The following is a 19,168-nucleotide window of genomic DNA, read 5'->3' as shown; positions in this document are numbered from 1 at the left end:
TTTCTAATTAATAGTTTTCCCTAATTTATAAAATCTAGATTATTCGATGCAGGAAGTGATGCAACAAAATTATGTGAAAGATATTTATGTAAAATAGCAAAAGATATTTATAAATATATACACCAATTTGTACGTATTTTATAAAAACAATGTAAGTACGTCATAGGAGAGATGTTTACTAAATTCTTTGATTCTTTATTATAATCTAAACTGTAAAGAATTAACTGTGATTATTTGCAATTCCATATTATTTTTAAAATATACGAGCATGATTTGACGAGGTGATTTGTCGCGATACGAGCGATATATGTATATTTGACTGGTATTTTGTTTAATGTATAAGTTACATGGTCTTACTATCAATAATAAAATACTTTATATGATAAATCTACAAATTTAAATTTTGCTTAAATTTTTCTAATGCTATATTATTAAGACACATTCTTTTTTATAGAAACGTTTATTTTTACATCGGTCAGTTAATTTTTCATATCATTTGATATATAATTATTTATTGGAAAACTGATTATCAATATCTTAAGGTTACGATAAAAATCAGAAACACGTATTGCAAGCGTGATGGCGTTTATTATTAATAAACAACTTATTTAACAGGACCTTGATGTACACGAGAGAGAAGTATTCATGTTGTTTACTTATGCTTTCCTTTTAGTATGTACGTAATACGTTTAATTTACGACTTAAAATTTCAAGTTAGGAATGGACCTACGAAAGTCCTTTAGTTTAATATTATCATATACATGCAGTATTGTACAAACATTTGTTAATGTACATTTAAATATCTTTAAAAAGGTACAGAATATTTCTTCTAGAGATTTCATGAATATTTATAAAATACATGAACTAAAACATATTTCTTACAAATATTTATATAGTTCATTATTATTTAAGAAGTAACAAAATATAACGAAATTAAAAAAAATAGAGAATACGAAATTACAACAAGGATAATGTTAGGAAAGCGGGTAGCCTAAAATTTGAGTTGTCCTATTTTTTCGTATCACATTTATAGTAGAACAATATAAATCAATGCACGTATACAACATAAAACGTTTAAAAGAAGTACTTTATCCTAGGGTGTTCCCTGACGATATCAGATATTAACGGAATAACAGTACAAAATATTGTAAAACAAGATGAGAAATGTAACATGTGAAATATACATTATCTTTAGTATGTTAGTTATAAAAGTCTATGCAAGATAAACGAATAATTCAACGAACTCAGGCAGTCAAAACATGAAACTTAATCTTGTACCAAAAAAATTCTTATTATCATCACACTTTTCGGTCCATTCCTATCTTCTTAAATATTTTAGAGCTTGCACTTCAATCACTAATGCAACATTAGAGATTTACTTGGAAGTCCGTCCTCATGCACCTGGAAGGATGAAAGTGTTCATACGTTTTGAATTTTTATATCTCTATTTATCTTTTAATGTAAACAATTATAGTACGTGTATGTTTGTATAGTATAATTATAATAAATGTATATCTACTATCAATTATTCTATTTACAAAATATATGAAATATTCAATTCAAACAACTCGTTGGTTTTTAAATACGTCCAAGTTATTTTTAAAACAAGCACTCTCAATAGGAACCACTAATCACAAGCAAAAACTTATAAAGGGCAAAAAGAACAATCCAAGCAAGCCTACGGACCAAGCACTAAGTTCTCTCAATGCAAGCTCTAACATATACATTCAATCCTTTCTGGTAAATGTTTCTACTTGTGTATTTAGTCTCTGATTTTTGTATCTTGTGTATATGTATGTTGTGTTTGTATGTGTGTGTCTTTGAAGTATTCCATAATTTTCAGTATACAAGTATGAAGTAGGAGGCTGGGCACCGCCCACCGAGTTATCACAGTCGTCTGGTGCCGCAGCACATACGTATACGTGGTTCAGCCTTACAACCTACCTCTTAATCTACCATTACTTTATAATTATACTTAGTCGAGAGTGTACAGTATAGTCCCGTACCAGGTGATTTGACGCGATACGAGCTGACGATTCTTAGTTCTATTTTCTTAGGGAGAGTGCGCATTTATTGCTGGTACTTATAAACACAGACGAACTAACTAGTACGAGCGATCGTAGACCATTTTTATTAATCGCTGATCCAGTTAGAGATAAAAGCAAAGTAGAAAAATGCTATTAAATAATATATAGTTCGTCATATAATCGAATCAGCGTTTTTTTCGTTGATTTTCTTCTTTTTTTTTTTCTTCGCAACCATTGTCCACAATCGTTCGCCCCATTTATTTTTGTTTCACTTACATCACTACACCGTATATGGAGCTATACTGTAATAAAAGCTGTCTTCAACTGATGATATCGTTTTACTAAGCCTCGATTAACTTGCTTCTTTCCCTTAGAACATGTTTAACAGTTTCGAGCAGCCGGATAAGACACTGGCCAACTATTGGAATAGAAATCAGTTTGTCTCGGAAAAAGCTCGTAAGCCACTAATGGAAGCACTTTGTGCCTGTTTCGGCTATGTACATCGATTATATACCGGAAGAAAAGTATAATACCAATTAATAGCAAAGTAAATATCAATAGACCTAATCAATAATTTTTAACTTTTCGTTCCTCTGAGTACATTGAGAATCGACCGCATAGTTTACATTAATAACTATTATTTGCTCTTTTCTTATCTTTGCACATCTACAACTTAACTTTATCGTTTCATCTTGTCCTTTTAGGAAGAGATCAATGATCAAAAAATGACCAAAAATCGACTACACATATGCGGGCTATCCTCTATGCGTTTTAATCAGTGGACTAGCGTTCGTTTGTTAGTCATATACTTGTTTACAGATTATAATATTATTATTACCTCGCACAGAAATAAAGAGAGTAGTGCTGTATATTAGGAATCACTGACACCAACATAGCTTATTAAGAAATTTTATGAAGTTCATTTCAAAAGAATCATTATTCTCATTCTCCTATTATCCGGTGGAACTCGATAACGCTCCCCAATATCACCTTAACATATTTTACAGATCGATAAGGGATGATTAAATACAGAAAAATAGTCTTCATCGCAGGCATTAAAAGAGCAGAGAAAATCGTAAAAGAAATATGAAAATTATTGCTAATAATAAGTTGCGTTCTTAGATGCGATTACATTTCTACATTTGAATGATTGTTTAAAAAATGCTTGTTCCTTTAGAATAGCGTTTCGAAGGCAGTCGAAGATCTCAACAGTGTTGAAAATGCGATGGACGGAACGCTTGGAAATAATTGAAGGACAATCGAAGACAAGTACGTAGGAAGAGCATCGTATGTATGTACATGATTAATCGTCATCGAACTTAAAACAACGTCGATTAAGTGATACAAATCTTGGAACTCGTTTTCCGTTCAATTTTCTCTGATTCTTTCAAGTAAAACATTTTACATGTCGCTAACTATTCAGCACGCGCAATTTGGAGGACACTTTCAGTAAAACGCAACCGATCATATGCAGACAGCGAATGTATGAACACTTATAACCCTAAGATGGCATGTGCTTGTCGTCGAGCCTTAGACTTTTTTTCTCTGTTGTATTTTTTCAGTTACAAGAAAATGTATTGTTAATCATATTCTTCTTCAATCTTTCCTGTTTTCTCTTGCTTTCTGTTTGAAGAGAAATCACATTAAACGTTCTTCTCCTTTATTTCTAATAGTTCTTGTATATTGTATTATGTACAGCATTACCACATTTGTTCAAACTGCGGTACACGTGTTTTTTTTCTGTTTTTTTCTTTCTTCTTTTAAAGACGACACTTAGAGTTTAAAAATATAATCATCATATATTTAAAGTAGTATTATATTATCATTGTTGTTGTTATCATTATTAGTCGTAATGGTATTATTATTAATAATAATATTATTGTTATTATTATTAATTATTAATTATTATTATTATTATTATCTTGGAGGGATAGCACTTCGCTATGTCACGACACTGCAGAGCTGAACAAAGACTAAACGCGGAAGTTACCACGCTCTTTAATGGCACGAAGAGTACAAGACCGAGATTGTTACCATTTTACTGACCGATCATCACAATCATCTTCTTTTTTAATTTATTGCAATTCAGTTCTTCATTTTTTACGCATGGCTTTTCCCGGGATTTAGATTTATCTTTTTAGCATTTCGATGGTTGCCGACCGATCACAAAAACATATCTCGCCTATGTTAAATGTAGTAGCACAATATCGTCATAGCTTATTTTAATTAGGAAGGGTTGAGAACGATCGTTCATTTGTGTCGTTATTTAAGATATCTATATTATACATAGTCTCGTTTGGACGATTTTCGATAACACTATAGAAAGTACTAAGTCTCCCCTTTACAGAAATATCCCTAAATTCTCTCAAAACTATTCAGGAATCGATTTAATCGTGTGAGGCTGGTCGAACCAATAAATAGTCAAACGTTTATCTTTGCTTTTTCTTTCCTTTACTTTAAACGTTGTTAGTATTTAATTTTTAATTCCACCCACAGTTCATAGGATAAATGTATCTGTAAGTTTAATAGTATTTCAGAACAGTTTGAAAATAAAGTGATATAAAGATCGCTAACTTTCTACAGAAATTATATGACCTTTAAGCACGTACTGATCTTATTCTTTTTTCTTGTCTTATTGTTGAACATTAAAAGACGTGTCATATCGCTGCGAAACCTGGGAAAAACACATCTCGAAGGAAATAAAGTTTCGATATAAAAATATATAAACAGTAACGCTGACTTTTGTGTTGTTGTCACCTTAGATTTAACTTGTTTCTAATCGTTTTGTTAAACGAGTAAACTCTTCGTTCGTAGTTTATATCATAGAAAAAATGTACATGTTACACGCAAATATACTCGTCTCCATAAAGATCTTTCACAATGTGAATATTGTTTACGAACATTTCAAGTCTTCTTTCGAAAAATAATTTGCTTCTACAAATCAGTTGATTTGAACTACTCCCTAACTAATCAACTAAACAACTCGATTGGTAAACATCGTGGAAAACACGGTCTATTGTTCAGTAAGTGATACAAACGATGACCTTTTTATACCACCTTCGTTTGTCGCCTTGAACTATTACACATAAATTAATAATCATCAATATTGAATTATCAAGAAGAAACAACCGTAAGAAATAACAAATTATTCACGAGAAAAGAAGTTACATCAATGTAACTTGCTTATCAACGAATTAAGGAAACTGATTAAAAAATATAACATTCCTTATCATGATCGAATTATTCTTACAGACAATGTATAACAAAAAAAAAAAAAAAAAGAAAAAATAAAAAAGAAAGGGAAAGAACATGTTTCGAATTATACAAGATTTCTTGTTCAATCTTTCTCGGACCGTAGTTAACGAATAACGACGTTTAAAAACGCTAAGATACTCTATGGATAGTAAAAGAGATTGAAACTGTCGGATCCGATAAGAGAGCGTGATAACCTCGACCAATAATACCCTTGATTTTCGCGAGAATAATTACGTATTTGACAGTTAAAGCGAAATCTATTCTCGAATACCTTAATACTGTAATGAGCAACTGGATTTGAAGGTACCGTAAAGAGGTTGATGTTTTAATGATCGACAGAGGTCAGTGAAGATCATCTTCGTCGCTATCGTTACCATCTTTCGATCTATCGGCACCTCCCTCACCGTCGCTGGAGCCGGAATCACTACCAGAATCTTCAGACTGCCAGCCACCGCCTTGTTGCTGTTGCACCTGTTGGTGTTGCACCACGTGTTTCGATACCTTGTGACGTTTCCCGGCTCGCTGTATCGAATCCGCTCCGGCACCGTCGAGCATTGGCTGAAGGATTCTTCGACGAGCATTGATGAACCAATTATTGACTTGTAGCAACGTTAAGTTCGTTTGGCCCGCTATTTGACGCTTCTCATCCTCCGTAGGGTATGGATGCTAAAAAATAATTGATAACAATAATTATAATTTATTTATTTTATTCTATACTCGTGTCTCGTTACAGTGTCAATAGAATTTACAAGAATTACAACTATGCAATATGTTCATAACAATTTTCCGTGGTAAATACTTTCGTGATCCTATATAACAAAGTTGTAAACTGAAGTATAAAATAATGATCACTAGAATTGTATTTTATATTATATTATAGGAGATTATACTCACAACTAAATGTTCAAAGAGCCAAGTTCGCATAATGCTTGTAGCTTGTTTAGGTAAGACGCCCCGCTTTTGTCTTCCTTTCTTAACGCTGCTATGATTACCTCCATGACCACTACTACTGTGATTGGAAGTAGCAGTACCAGTGCCACATCCTTCGTCTTCGTCTTCACTTGGTGCAGGCGAAGGAGAGCCAGCCACAGTAATATCTGGGCATAATAAACACGATATATTTGTTGTGACAGATTAACTGCAGCTCCATGCAGAATTGATAATATTTATTTATTTTAATTTAGTTAGTTTATATTCATATGTTTAATTAGTAATTAACATTCAAGTGAAAAAAAAACATTAGTCATTGGTAAGAAAGAACCAAGTTCGTCTAACCAAAATACTTTTCGTCATTCGCATCCCCGACATCGACGTATTCATTTTCACGCTCTTGCAAGGCAAGGAGGCCCCAATAACCAACCTCTTCTAAATATATTCTGTCGCCAATATTCACATAGTCCATATCATCTATAAACGTAAGTTGACAATGCTTACGTTTAAATTAATATTTTAATCTTTATCAAAGCTCAATTTTTATGGCGTGATAATTACAAAAATATTCAAGTTACAAGTTAAGACAATTAATTGTTGAATATCCTATACTGTAATCATCAATGTACTCTGTGAAATTCAATGTAAACAAAAATTGCAAATAAAAGACTCAAATGCATGTAGCTTTACACTTTATTTTGTTTTTACCTGATTAATCAACAATCAAATATAATTGAAGGGGCTGCTGCAATAAGGAAGCGGCTTCATTTTCTAGTAATTTGTGTAAACCAACAAAATTTTATTATAGATCTCCTTAATATGTATGATCATTTCAACATTCCAAAGAAACGATATATTATTTCACGTGTACCAGACCTAATAGAATTTTGAATATAAAACCTATACATTTCCTTTCTCTTCCAATCAATACAATTTAAGTATTGTAACTATCTCCTCATTGTTGCAAACTCTTCAATTTTAAGCACTGAAGAAAGGAGAAAAAAAATTATGAAACGAAAAGTAGAAGCTATTTAGCTAGAATCATCGTTACCCGTTTGCTATATAAAATGAATTAATATAAACAAATAAGTTTACCTTGACCAAGATAGATATCGTTGACTGGTGCACAGGAATGAGCCCCAATTTGTGAAAGTGGTGTGCTCCCGTGTACCGTGGAAGGTGACAGTGGATCGTCATGGTCCTGGCTGGAGGATCTGATCGAGCGCTGAGCAGTGGAAGATGATCGCACCGACGGCGGCCTGTCGTTACCGGTTTCCTCTTGCGCAGCCAACTGACTCGCACCACCGTTCTCCGACAGGGTGTCGCCTCTGCTCACTCTGAATCCGTTAGCTCCCGACTCAACATCATTGCCTGTAGAAGACAGCACCTGGGAAATATATGTCGCAACTAGCCGTCAGAGAGCAGGGGTGGGGTTCTATAATATTTTGAGCGACGCGCAAGTATCGCTCATCTTTTCCTTTCTCTCTTTTTCTTTTTTTTCTTTAAATAACGTATGCTTTAAATTAAGTAATCGACTGGTTGATCCGAGTGTTAAATCTACTGTTAGAATAATTTTGACTTTTGACTAATCTAAATAGTACATTGTTTAATCTGTTATGAGAAGGATCCTAAACTGAATATTCAGCGAGATCGTTCAGATCAACTGTTAGAGTTTGAAGAATTTACAAGGTGCTGTTAATTTTGGGATGTTAATTACCAGACGAAATATGATTAAAGAGAGATAGTAAAGAATTAGAAAGCATTTGATCCACGTTTGATCTCTTACATATGCATTGAACGATTTACTAATGTATTATGTACAATAACAATACTAAATCAACCGACACGTATTTCATATATAACAGAGTAAATATTTCCCTCCAATTACTGTCTATTTACCAACGAAACTTTATTTAACTCCCTTAGAAAAATGTTCCTCGATCAATAGCTTATTTAGCTATCACTAACCGCTACATTTAGGTCAGAGTACTCACGAGAGTTAGTCAATCGACCGACATTTCGAGATATCCCACAAAGAGGCATTTTTCCCCTCTTACTCCGCATTTCGACGTACAAACTCCCCAGCGAAGTTATTTTAAAAAGTACACTGACTTCTATACGAGATATGTAGCGATGTTAATAAAGAGAAGGCGCAGTAGTTCTCTAGTTTTAAATTTCTGTTCTTTTAGATTCGAAGAGTTAAGACATAGAGAGTAGGAAGAAAGAAGAGACAGAGACACACGTAGCAGCGTTGGAGCGTTTTTCAAGATTATAGTCGCGATTCTTGCGCATCACTAAAAAAAAAGGATAACTACTTAGGTAAAGGGGGAAACAGGCCAGGCCGCCTTATTAAACGTTCAAAATAATATCTAACCTGCAAAGGACTGCTTCCGTTGCTGCCACTCGATGGACCCATATCGTGTCCATGGTGACTGTAATCGCTGCGTAGCAGATTCTCGCTCTGCATCTTGCCCTTCAGGCACGTGATGTACCTGTTGCAAAAGTCCTTGCACAGCTCCTGCACTTTTTCCAGCTCGAGTAGGTGAATCCGCAGCACCTGTATCGCTTTGATCATCTGCGTTGGCAGAGGCACAAAAACAACGTCCACGATTAAACGATTTTCTTTTCATTATCGAGTTGCGCCGCGTCGCTTATTATTTATTTCTTTGTTTTTTTCCTATCACTCCTTTTTTCTTTGTTTCCTTTTTTTTTTTAAATAAACATAAGGTCGAGTAATAAATTCATCCACGTTTTCTTAAGAAAAAGAGGAGGGAGAAAGAAACATGAATTTTGAACTTGTTTTCATAAAAAATCTGTCTAGTTAAGAAGCAATCTATTTATCTTATTTCTGTATAAATATATACTTTTCATAATAAAATTCAGATATATGTGTATTTACAGTCTTTAAATAATTTGCCTAATATTCATGGAAATAGTATACACCGTGTTGAACTTATTATTCAATCCAATGCGTGTCTCGTTTTGTATGTGAAGAACATTTTTGGATTGTGTACTTTTTATAGAAATAGATAAGAATGTCATATTTTTTAAAATGCATAAATTGCAGCGAAGTTTCTACGTTCTAACGAGTTATGGGTTTGTGTAAATTTATATTTTCATAAACATATATAAGGGATAAACCTGCTTCATCTATTACATATTATAACGAGTATTCTACTTTGAATATTTTCCATAAATACACTTATGTGCTTATCATTTATTATAGTGCGAAGATGGCTACATTAATTTACATTAGTTTAATATTGGGATCAACTTAATTTTTTCTTAAATCCTGTCGTACATTCCACTATCAACTGCAAAATTCATTAACTGAATATTTAATTTTAATAAATATCATTAATGGTCTATAACAGGATATGTATATGGATTAAGAAATCAAATATTCTAAAATTATAAATTCTTTAACTCAAGCTATTACGAGTGTGAATTAGTCTTGAGGGATTCCAGAAGATGTTATACCTCTAATGTCATACCTGGACTATAAAGAAACTTACCAAACCGTCAATTTCGGGGTCATTGATTAGGAAAGGCTTTCGGTCTCTTTCTTGGTGTTGGACGAAGGCCTGTATGTCCATGTTGAAGCTTTCGGACGTCGAGTTGTCCGAACTCTGTGTAGCTTGTTCGCATCTTTCGAAGAGTAACGCGAGCAATGGGAAAAGGGGATGTTTATAGACTGCCCTCTTGTCTGCCTCGAACTGAGCTTGATCTTGATGAGTCGTGTAATCGGCAACCCCACTTGCAGGGTCCTGATCGTAGCCAGGAGTCACCATCGCTAGCGCCACGGCGGTGCTACCCTCTTGCATTCTACGTTCATATCATTAAATTATTATTTGCTTTCTTCTCTTATTTTTAAAGGCCTAATCAATAAAAGTGGCGGATAAAAACTAAACAGCGGATGTTTATGCATTTATGAGAGATACGTAGGTACAGAGATATGTGTATCGTGAGAATGAAACATACTATCCAAAAACGTATAAAATATTCAATCTAGTTTTGGTTACAATTTTTAGCGAATGAAATGAGTTTTTACAGGTTCCATTTTTTTTTTTTTAGTTACGTTCACAAAAATTGCAATTTGTATAAACATCTGCAGTTTATTTATAATACTGCATTAACACTGTTGGCCATAAATATTCAAACATCTTTTTCCTCCAATTTTATTTTATTTTATAATTATCTTATCATTTCATTGCGTTATATGATGTGTCTTCTAATTTATTATAAAATAATAAGTAAAATAATATATTTCTTACAGTTTTTCGATCGAATGCAAATAGCAGGTATCCTAATATGATACTTATTGCTAGCAGTGGATACGATTAGAATTAAATAAATTTTAATAGATACTCATATCTTAGCAACATATATCTCAACAAGAGTCGACAAGTATAAAGTTTATTATTTTGTTGCTTGCTTACTTTTGGTAGTTCCACTGTTGGCCATCAATTAAATTTTTATTCTTTAGAATTTTTGTTACCTATCATTCCTGTCTAGCAGCTTCCATCGTTGCCCAGGTCCTCCGGGGCCTCTGATATGTAAATATTCCTCGATTTATCTTCAGTCTTCCAATAATTTACACGTTTATCCTACAACAAAAGAAATATCCAATCTATTAACATTCATGATAATTCTAATACACATGGGTTAATAATCGGTAACTTGACAATGCAATGAGCGTCACCACTGGCTGATGTATTGATTATAATTGTACATTTGTAACTTGGAGGTAAAATAAGTGTAATAAATGACACTTACATATTGATTAATGTAAGTATTGTGAATTTGTGACTTGACAGTAAAATACAAATGTAACGAATGATATTTACATGTCGATTAATGTAAGTATTTTGCGCACTTCTGATCTGAAAGTAAAATAAATCGTATATAATGATTAATGCGAGTATTGTGTATTTGTAAATTGAGAGTAAAATAAGTGAGAATGGAATGTGTAACGCTTGAAAAAATAATAGGATAAAAAATATCGTATACTTTAAGCAAGATATCCCGGCGTATTTCGAGTAGAGATGAGCCAGGGGTAGAGATGAGACGAGAGGAAAAAGAAGGGGTCGGGGAAGGAGAGAGTCGTCGTGGCACGAAGAACCAAACGATGCGCGGCACTGCATTTAAATGTCATCGTTAGACGGTCTCAACACCATCAGCACTGTTGCTGGCACCAGTTCTGCTTCCCATTCCGAACGTTCCTTTTGAATTTTCCCCAATCCCCATACACGTTCCCCCGGTATGAATAAATAAAGTACTGCGACACACGACTGGCTGACAAGACGACGACACCCGAAAAATCGTGGTTACGACTGATAGCTATAGTTGTCTGTGAAAAATACCTTCATTAGCTAAATAGTAGTGTCATTAAACCAATAATTTTTTTGCATCGACTCATGCTAATTACGTTGTTTTCATCATTTGAACTATAGTGCTTTTTATTTCTGCGTATGACCACTTAAAAATATTTAATATCAGTTCAACAAATAACGAAATTGTTATTATCTATTTTACAATCATTTTTATTTCTACTCGTGACTTTCGAAATATGGCTTTGTAATAACGTGCGAAAACAGAGAAAAATAAAGAAGAAGCTGAGCTTAAGATTGTTTTCAAAATCTCTATCTAGAAGAAAATTAATTCCTTTTCTCATGAAAAAATATAATTTTGTGTAAGTTGCATCTTCCATGTATCCTTCAGTCCTAGATATATAATACATAATCCATTTTATAAAAATCTGCAAAGTATAATACAACTTTAAAATGTAAAAGTAACAAAGATTAGAGTATGTGTATAAAGGATGAATACACAATGGAATCTTATTCTTCTTCAAATAATGGGAATAGCCGTTCTCCTGACATTTTATCAAAACTTCGTCGTGACGGAATAGTCACAGAGAATGAGTAAGCTAGAGAAAGTATCGGTATACGAGAAGAAGAGTTAGATACATTAAAGGGAATGCCGCGAGGTGGTAGCTGAACTAGGGAAGCGGTAAAAAAAGGAGGTGGACAGAGGTAACCATTACTTGCAAGTGGTGCTTCCAACACACTCGCGTCTTTCCGTTAAACCCGATATTTATTGTGCCAGTCGCCTCTCTCGCCGCTTTCATTTAAAAATATTATCGCTGACGGTGAACGGTCAGTGTGCTTCATTTCTACGACTGCAGCCACACATCGAAACGGCCTTAACGCGTTTCAACTTCCTCTTTTTTCTTTCCCTTCTTTTAGAATTTCTTGCGTTCTTTTTGCTATTTCATTCGTTTAGGTCAAACGTCGAATTATCTCTCCGTGGAAATCTACGTCCGCTGTTTCGTAATATTCTCTTCTTTATAGAGGTAATTTATGTGTATAAGTTTGTTTTCTATACAATAAAAAGATTTGTACGTCTCTTCGTGAAGAATGGACCAAACCATGCATTTTTCATGAATATAGTAGCGTCACTTTGTGCCACCTTTGTTGAGAAAAGTGACAATATGATATTCATTTCCAAAATCATTTTATGGTAGGTAACAGATAATTGACCTGGTCTTGCTCTTTATACCAAAAGGTAACTTTTCTAAAAAAAATATTGAGATATAATGAAATATATAATTCAATAATCTAGTGTCTTATCGACGATTTTTGTTTCTTTATAATTTTCAAGAATGATGGAAAAAATGTTCTCCTATGTGTTCATCTTTTTAAACTTCATCTACCGTCTTCTCTAGGAACCATTATTTTAATTTCAACCTCGGGTACTACAGCAATAAACTATCGGTAAGGAAGTTCTCCCATTCCGTTTTATGGTGCGTTCACAATGACATTAACATTTTCTACAGTTTAACTGCATTTTTCATTAAAAGTAAATAAAATTTCAAACGAAACTGTGTTACTTAACTAATTTCATTTTATTAATTCTTTTCTCGATGTTCCTCCTCGATTATTAACTCGTTTTTTCTTTCAACGTGATACTGTTTGATTGAAGAATCCACCATTATCATTGTTTACTTTTATCATATTTCGCAGTTACATTGCAAACGTGAGAAGGGGTGACGTCTATCTTCTTTATTTTATTTTATTCTAAACGACGCATTGCGCATCTCACTTTCAAATTCTTTGGTACTCGATATTATTCGATAGTAGTTGCTACAGAGAAGCGAGACAGACAAAGCGTAATGCTCTAATGAGCAGAGAGAGAGACAGGAAATGAAAAGTATACTTCAAATAATAATCTGTAATGTCCATCGAAATCTCGTGATCCAGATGCTCTCGATTTTTAGTATTCAAGCAGTCATGTTGATATTTATGGAATTATTTTACGATATCACGTGACCCAAAATATTTTATGGTTATTTCCACTTAGGTAAATTATTGATATTCGATTATATTCGTTTTTATTCCGTTTATGAATTAACTTAATCAATTTTAATATTTCCAATTTTTCCTATTTTATATATATGAGAGAAATATTATTTGTTAAAAATAATATTTTGAAGATCAGCTGTTTTAAGCGCAACAACTCTTTCTTGTAAAAGTTTCAAAAATTGAACAATTTCATGTACAAAACAGTGTCGTATCTATTATTGTAAATTACTGAAATGATACATAGAACGAAAAACAATGAAACATAAAAATGTAGCTTTCTACTTAAAACTAAGATAACATCTAGCTAACAAGTATTAATATGAAATACGTTATAATAAAATATACATCATGTTGTGTAATAAAATATACATGATACATGTACAAAAAAGCTGATGAATAACTGAAAAAGAAATAGAAAAACAGAAAACAGAAGTGTAAAAATTTGGTTTGGTCAAAGTATCAGTAAAAAAGAATGGATGAAGAATTTAAAACATAGTGGCAACCACATGTTATGAACAGTGCCGAAAATGAAACGGCTATTAATTCAAATGAAATGGATTGGCGGAAACTATGTAATGGCGTACATGCACTTTGATCACGCGATTTGCTGCACAACTTGTCCAACGTGTTGATTTTTTGTAACGACCTAATAATTACTGCGACACTGGAGTTTCAAGGAACGTGCAATTAGAAGTAATCAAAGTGTAAGAGGCAATAACTTAACCTGGAGAAGAGCCGTGAAACTGACGTGTTAATTTGTTGAAAGAATTAATTAAATTGTTTTTACTAAAACTGCACAATAAAATCAGCAATCATTTTTTAAATTTATTACATTCTTTCTTTGTTTAATATTTTTGTAAACAAAAAAAAATACGCTTTAGAAATGTACCAATCTATGATTTAAATAACTGAACGCAATTAGTTAAGATTGCAAAATAACATAAAAGGAATTTAGTAGAAAACGTGTTGAAGTATTTTAAAGCAACATCTCATTCTTATAAGACAAAGTAATGACAGAGAAGCAATGAAACGTGTCTTTACGAGCGTAAATAAGAGGAGAAACGAATCTTTAACCCTTTAAGTGCCAGAGCTATAGCAGTCGGTTAGGACATAGTGATCATTTTCGAACGTAAGAGAGTACTTAAATTCCGCTAAGTACATATCTGCGGTCAAATATTTGTACGAATTTATTCTATGGTTTCCCACTTTCAACATCTTAATCTGCTACTTTATTATTATACATCTATCAACATCGTTAAACCGTACATTAAAATTCCGAAACATTATCATTCAGAAAATAACAATATATTAAAGACCTCCCGTAAAAAGATATTTTAAGTTGAATTCCTTAAACAAAATCGTGTTTGTTATTAAATTCAATACTGAATATTATATTTTGTCTAAAACTTATTCACAAATACATTAATATATAATTTCTTTTTCAACATTGTGTTTTTATTATATTATTATAATATATTCTTATTTTTCTACAATATATTACATTATAACATGAAGACATCAGAAAGCGGGAGTAAATTCTCGTTAGAAGAAACACGTTTAAACGCGCACACATACCGGTCTGGCACCGAAAGGGTTAATTATGACAAAGATGGTATCCCGTGGGCAAGCGGACTTGTTTACTACCTGTCAGTCATCGGCGTATTAAAACCGGCGTCGTGACGGGCAACAACACCGCGGTAGAAAGAGACGTGAGTTAAAGAACGGCTTTGGAATCAGCGGTGGGCGTTAATACGAAGCCAGAAGTCGTTTTTCTTTCTCCCTTTCATCGCGAGCCTAACACGAGATAGTCGAACTGTCAGTCAAACGTTCGATAACCAATGGTCGACGATCCCTACTACAGCACGCCGGGGAAGAATCATTTTCATGCGAAGAGGGCGTAGCAAAAACTACAAGAGGCCACCGCTGCCGACGGCGCCGATGCTTCACTGCTGCGCAGCGCTCTACCTATAGGGTGCTCGATAAAATTTCTGCGGGAAATTCGAGTTCCTTCCGTTACTTCTTTCGTCCCGTGTATTCTATAATTCATCCTGTAATTTATATAAAAATGTTACTCAACTAAAATTCCTTACTACTCTTAGAATATTTATGCGCAACCTAACCTCTTTAGAGTCGAACTTCTTGAGCAAAAGAGATTGGATATAAATAGTCTAGCCTGGAAAAAGTCACTAAATTGCATAATTACTCCCAATTCTAGTTACTTTATCTTCTTATCACGAAGTTATCGTATTATTATAAAGTTAGGCTTCGTTGTTAAAAAATTGTATTGATTTTGTAATGTAAAAATTGAATCAATATTCGAATTTAGATAAAGAAGATTAAAGGTTGTACGAGCAGCCTGTAATAATTTTCTTACTAAATCTCGTTAATTTACTACCTAAAAAACGATTCATTTTATTGAATACAATACAACTCATAAGAATAAAGAAAGTAATGCAAAGAATACCAAAAGTTCGAGTCGAGAAAAGATACGCAGTACATAAAATATAAAAGAAATTAATTTTTATAAATGATGGAGGTGTTTCTTTTATTAGAAAGAAATACAATTGGTTTTTTAAAAAGTAAAATTAGTGTAATAAAATTAGTAACTAAAATTCATGTGAGATATCGAAATTCTGTATTTGATTATTTAAAAAAAAATGAATAAGCTGGAAATGATATACATAGGTGGATAATGATATTTCATAACTACTTCTGATATTTAATAAATTCTTTGATACCTGCTTTAACTTGTTGCAAATGTTAGTTTACGTAAGGAAATTGCCTGCATAATAGCTTTCAGGTATTTCCTTCTTTTTATTAACAACTATACATTTCGAGATCAAAATTCGAGATAAACAAGGGCTTACGTGTGTTCGTGGAAAAAATTTGAATTCGTCGATATTATTTTCAGATTTCATAATAATTCCTGTAAGATAATAATAAACGTTTGACTTTATTCCCATAATTTTCCCGATTGCTACGGAGAAGAAATTATTCCGTTGGGCAATTTTTATTTCTTTCACATTAAATCATAATTAAATTTTTTTTGGTTACAAAAAAAAATCACTAGACACTTTTTTATGGGAATGCGTTATTATATAATTTATCAAATTGTAGATCGTTTCCTCCAGGTTAATTCTTTTATAAAAATTTTATCAATTTATTTCGCTTTGTAAGTACAGGTTTAAATAAAAAAATTCATCGTATCAATCGACTGTACAATAATTTGATTCATCGTATATATATAGCACACACTATAATGATACCTCATTGCAGCATCTTTGTCACTCTTTTTTTTTCACAACAAATTCTCTGAACGATTTCAACCGGTTCTCTTGATACGATGTAAACAGCGATTTTCTCGTTTCATCGAGAATACACGCTTGCGTTCTGAAGCTCCCCGTTTATCTTTTGACGTAATTCGTTTAGGTCGCATTATTCTGTTCTAGATGGAAACATAAATATGTAGCTCAACTATGCAAGAGATCGTGATTACCGATACCAAGGTGAATACAGTGACTATTCCTATTAATCGAAATCCACTTCTCAGTTTATTTGACTATTTTAATTTTCTCTGTCATAGTTTCATCATGAAAAAATCATGCAATATCTTTAATTGATATATTTGAATAATAATTACATTGATTTTTTTCAAGTAGATTTTTAATTTAATTCAGTAATTAATAGTTGATCCGATTTTTATAAATATCTATACGATGTATAATAACATGTATTATATGTGAGGTATTATATATATTTATATAAAACAAACCAATAAGTTATTGAATTAAAAATCTATTTAAGAAAATCGCTGTAATTATTATTAAAATATATCAATTAAACAATATCGTAAGATAAATTTGTTATAATGCTCATAACAAAATATCCTTCAATTAAATTTCCCGCCAATTATCTTGCACTTGGTGATATTGACAATACTAATAAACGATCTTACGATAATTGACTAAACCTTTTTACAACATGAGAGCGTAATGTATTACATAAATAGAAAAATATTCAATATTATAAGTTATCAAAAGAGTCATTGTTACTCTGTAACTATTGAAATTAGTTTTCTATGAAATTAATTGATTACAAGTTATTGAGATTCCTGTTTAGATAATGCAATATAATTTCATCGTGTAAATATATGTACTAGATATTGTATTGTTAATTTAAAATAATAGGAAACAGAGAGGAAGAAGAAATGTTTGTAACGTGTAAAGGCCTAGATAATGAACATCAATTCAGAGGCAGTTGATATGGTGGATCGGTCGCATGGTAGTAGGCACGATGTCATTGGAAAAAGTTGGTGTTTGGAAGAGCCTTAACAATATCGATCGTATCAATCCGCAATTCTGTCAAGGCAGACCGCGAGGAATGGGCGTTCACTGGGGGCATTGCGCACAAAACAAGTTTTTCGCGTGTATCGGCGCACCAGGAACGAATAAACGAGACCTAACCTCACAAATTCACAGGTGCACGGCCCAGCGGGAATTTACGCTGAATCGAACGATGTATCGAAACAGCTGTTTGGATGACACTAATCGAAAGACCATTTATCCTATGGTTACTTACCGTATCGCAAAAGCCAGCATCCGAGAAGTCCCATGAGAACAAAACCACACCGTCCACACCAGTTTTATTTTTCGATGATATTTCGGGTCGACGGCGTGTCTGACTAATTCGAAACTGACTTCGTCTTAGTCCACGTGATACCTCGAGGCTCAATGATAATCATGTAACGACACCGGTCTAACGTGCACACGCGCGACAACACGAACCCCTCTGTTTACCACTATTCACGCTATACGATAAATTAAAGTAATCGGACATTTTTCAACATGCTCCTCTACAATCCCTGTCTACTCCTTCCACTGACACGTCTTTTGTGACGTCATCGATTCAATACTTTTCGCGAAGGTTTCTCTCCTTCATTAATACCACGGATACACACCAGATGGCAACACGAACGCGATTATCGGTTCATTCAAGTGTCGCTCAAATTGGAGCGCGATTTTTAAATTTCATGAAAAAAAATTATATATATTTCAAACGAAATATTGCTTGTTTCATTGATTGTAGCTTTGGTTATTACGAAATATCGTCGACTTATAAGCTATTTCTAAAAGGTTTGTTTCTTTGGATGTAACGGATTCAAATATTATAATATAATTATGGCATAAATATACATATTTATATATGAAGACTACAGAGAAGAAATACAATAAGTTGTAGGCTTTAGGTTTTATGATTGAGTAATTTCAAATTCCATAGACTGTCATCCACACCCATATTTCTAATTCTGCCTGACTATTTAATTTTGAAATTAAATATACGTTTCTGTAGATGTATTATCTATTTTTTAACCGGTTATACCCTCAGATTGAACTGATTATTTTCTACTTCTCGATCATGTCGAAAGTGGATTTACCATATTTATTTCCTGTAGTCTTTATATTGTAATATATAAATTCACGTTACAATATGTAAATTTACATAGTTGTAATTGTGTAAAATTTCTAATTCAATCGTCTTTACGTAGATTGACGAAATAATAATATCAAATATTTGCAAGTTATTCCACATCGA

The 19,168-nt window shown here is 32.9% G+C and overlaps 1 protein-coding gene across 4 annotated transcripts; it reads right to left on the bottom strand.

Moving 5' to 3' along the window:
* Positions 1-568: 568 nt before the first annotated feature.
* On the bottom strand, positions 569-18,475 carry LOC100646481 (homeobox protein PKNOX2). 4 transcript variants are annotated; one of them, XM_020866028.2, is made up of 9 exons: positions 18,155-18,475; positions 15,221-15,624; positions 10,711-10,819; positions 9,728-10,037; positions 8,587-8,787; positions 7,308-7,599; positions 6,558-6,689; positions 6,177-6,379; positions 569-5,948 (listed from the first exon to the last, which is right to left on the bottom strand). In XM_020866028.2, the coding sequence occupies exons 4-9, from the start codon at positions 10,034-10,036 to the stop codon at positions 5,625-5,627; spliced, it is 1,461 nt and encodes a 486-aa protein (XP_020721687.1). In that variant the 5' UTR covers position 10,037; positions 10,711-10,819; positions 15,221-15,624; positions 18,155-18,475; the 3' UTR covers positions 569-5,624. The 4 variants fall into 4 exon arrangements, with proteins under 4 accessions (XP_020721687.1, XP_020721686.1, XP_048266866.1 ...); XM_020866027.2 differs by lacking the exon at positions 15,221-15,624; XM_048410909.1 differs by lacking the exons at positions 15,221-15,624; positions 18,155-18,475 and adding an exon at positions 11,223-11,393.
* Between the last annotated feature and the right edge of the window lie 693 nt (positions 18,476-19,168).

The sequence above is a fragment of the Bombus terrestris genome, chromosome 12, assembly GCF_910591885.1.
Source record: "Bombus terrestris chromosome 12, iyBomTerr1.2, whole genome shotgun sequence".
In the NCBI taxonomy this organism is placed as follows: domain Eukaryota; kingdom Metazoa; phylum Arthropoda; class Insecta; order Hymenoptera; family Apidae; genus Bombus; species Bombus terrestris.
Note: the sequence above shows the minus strand (reverse complement) of the source record. Positions and strands in the feature narration are given on the sequence as shown.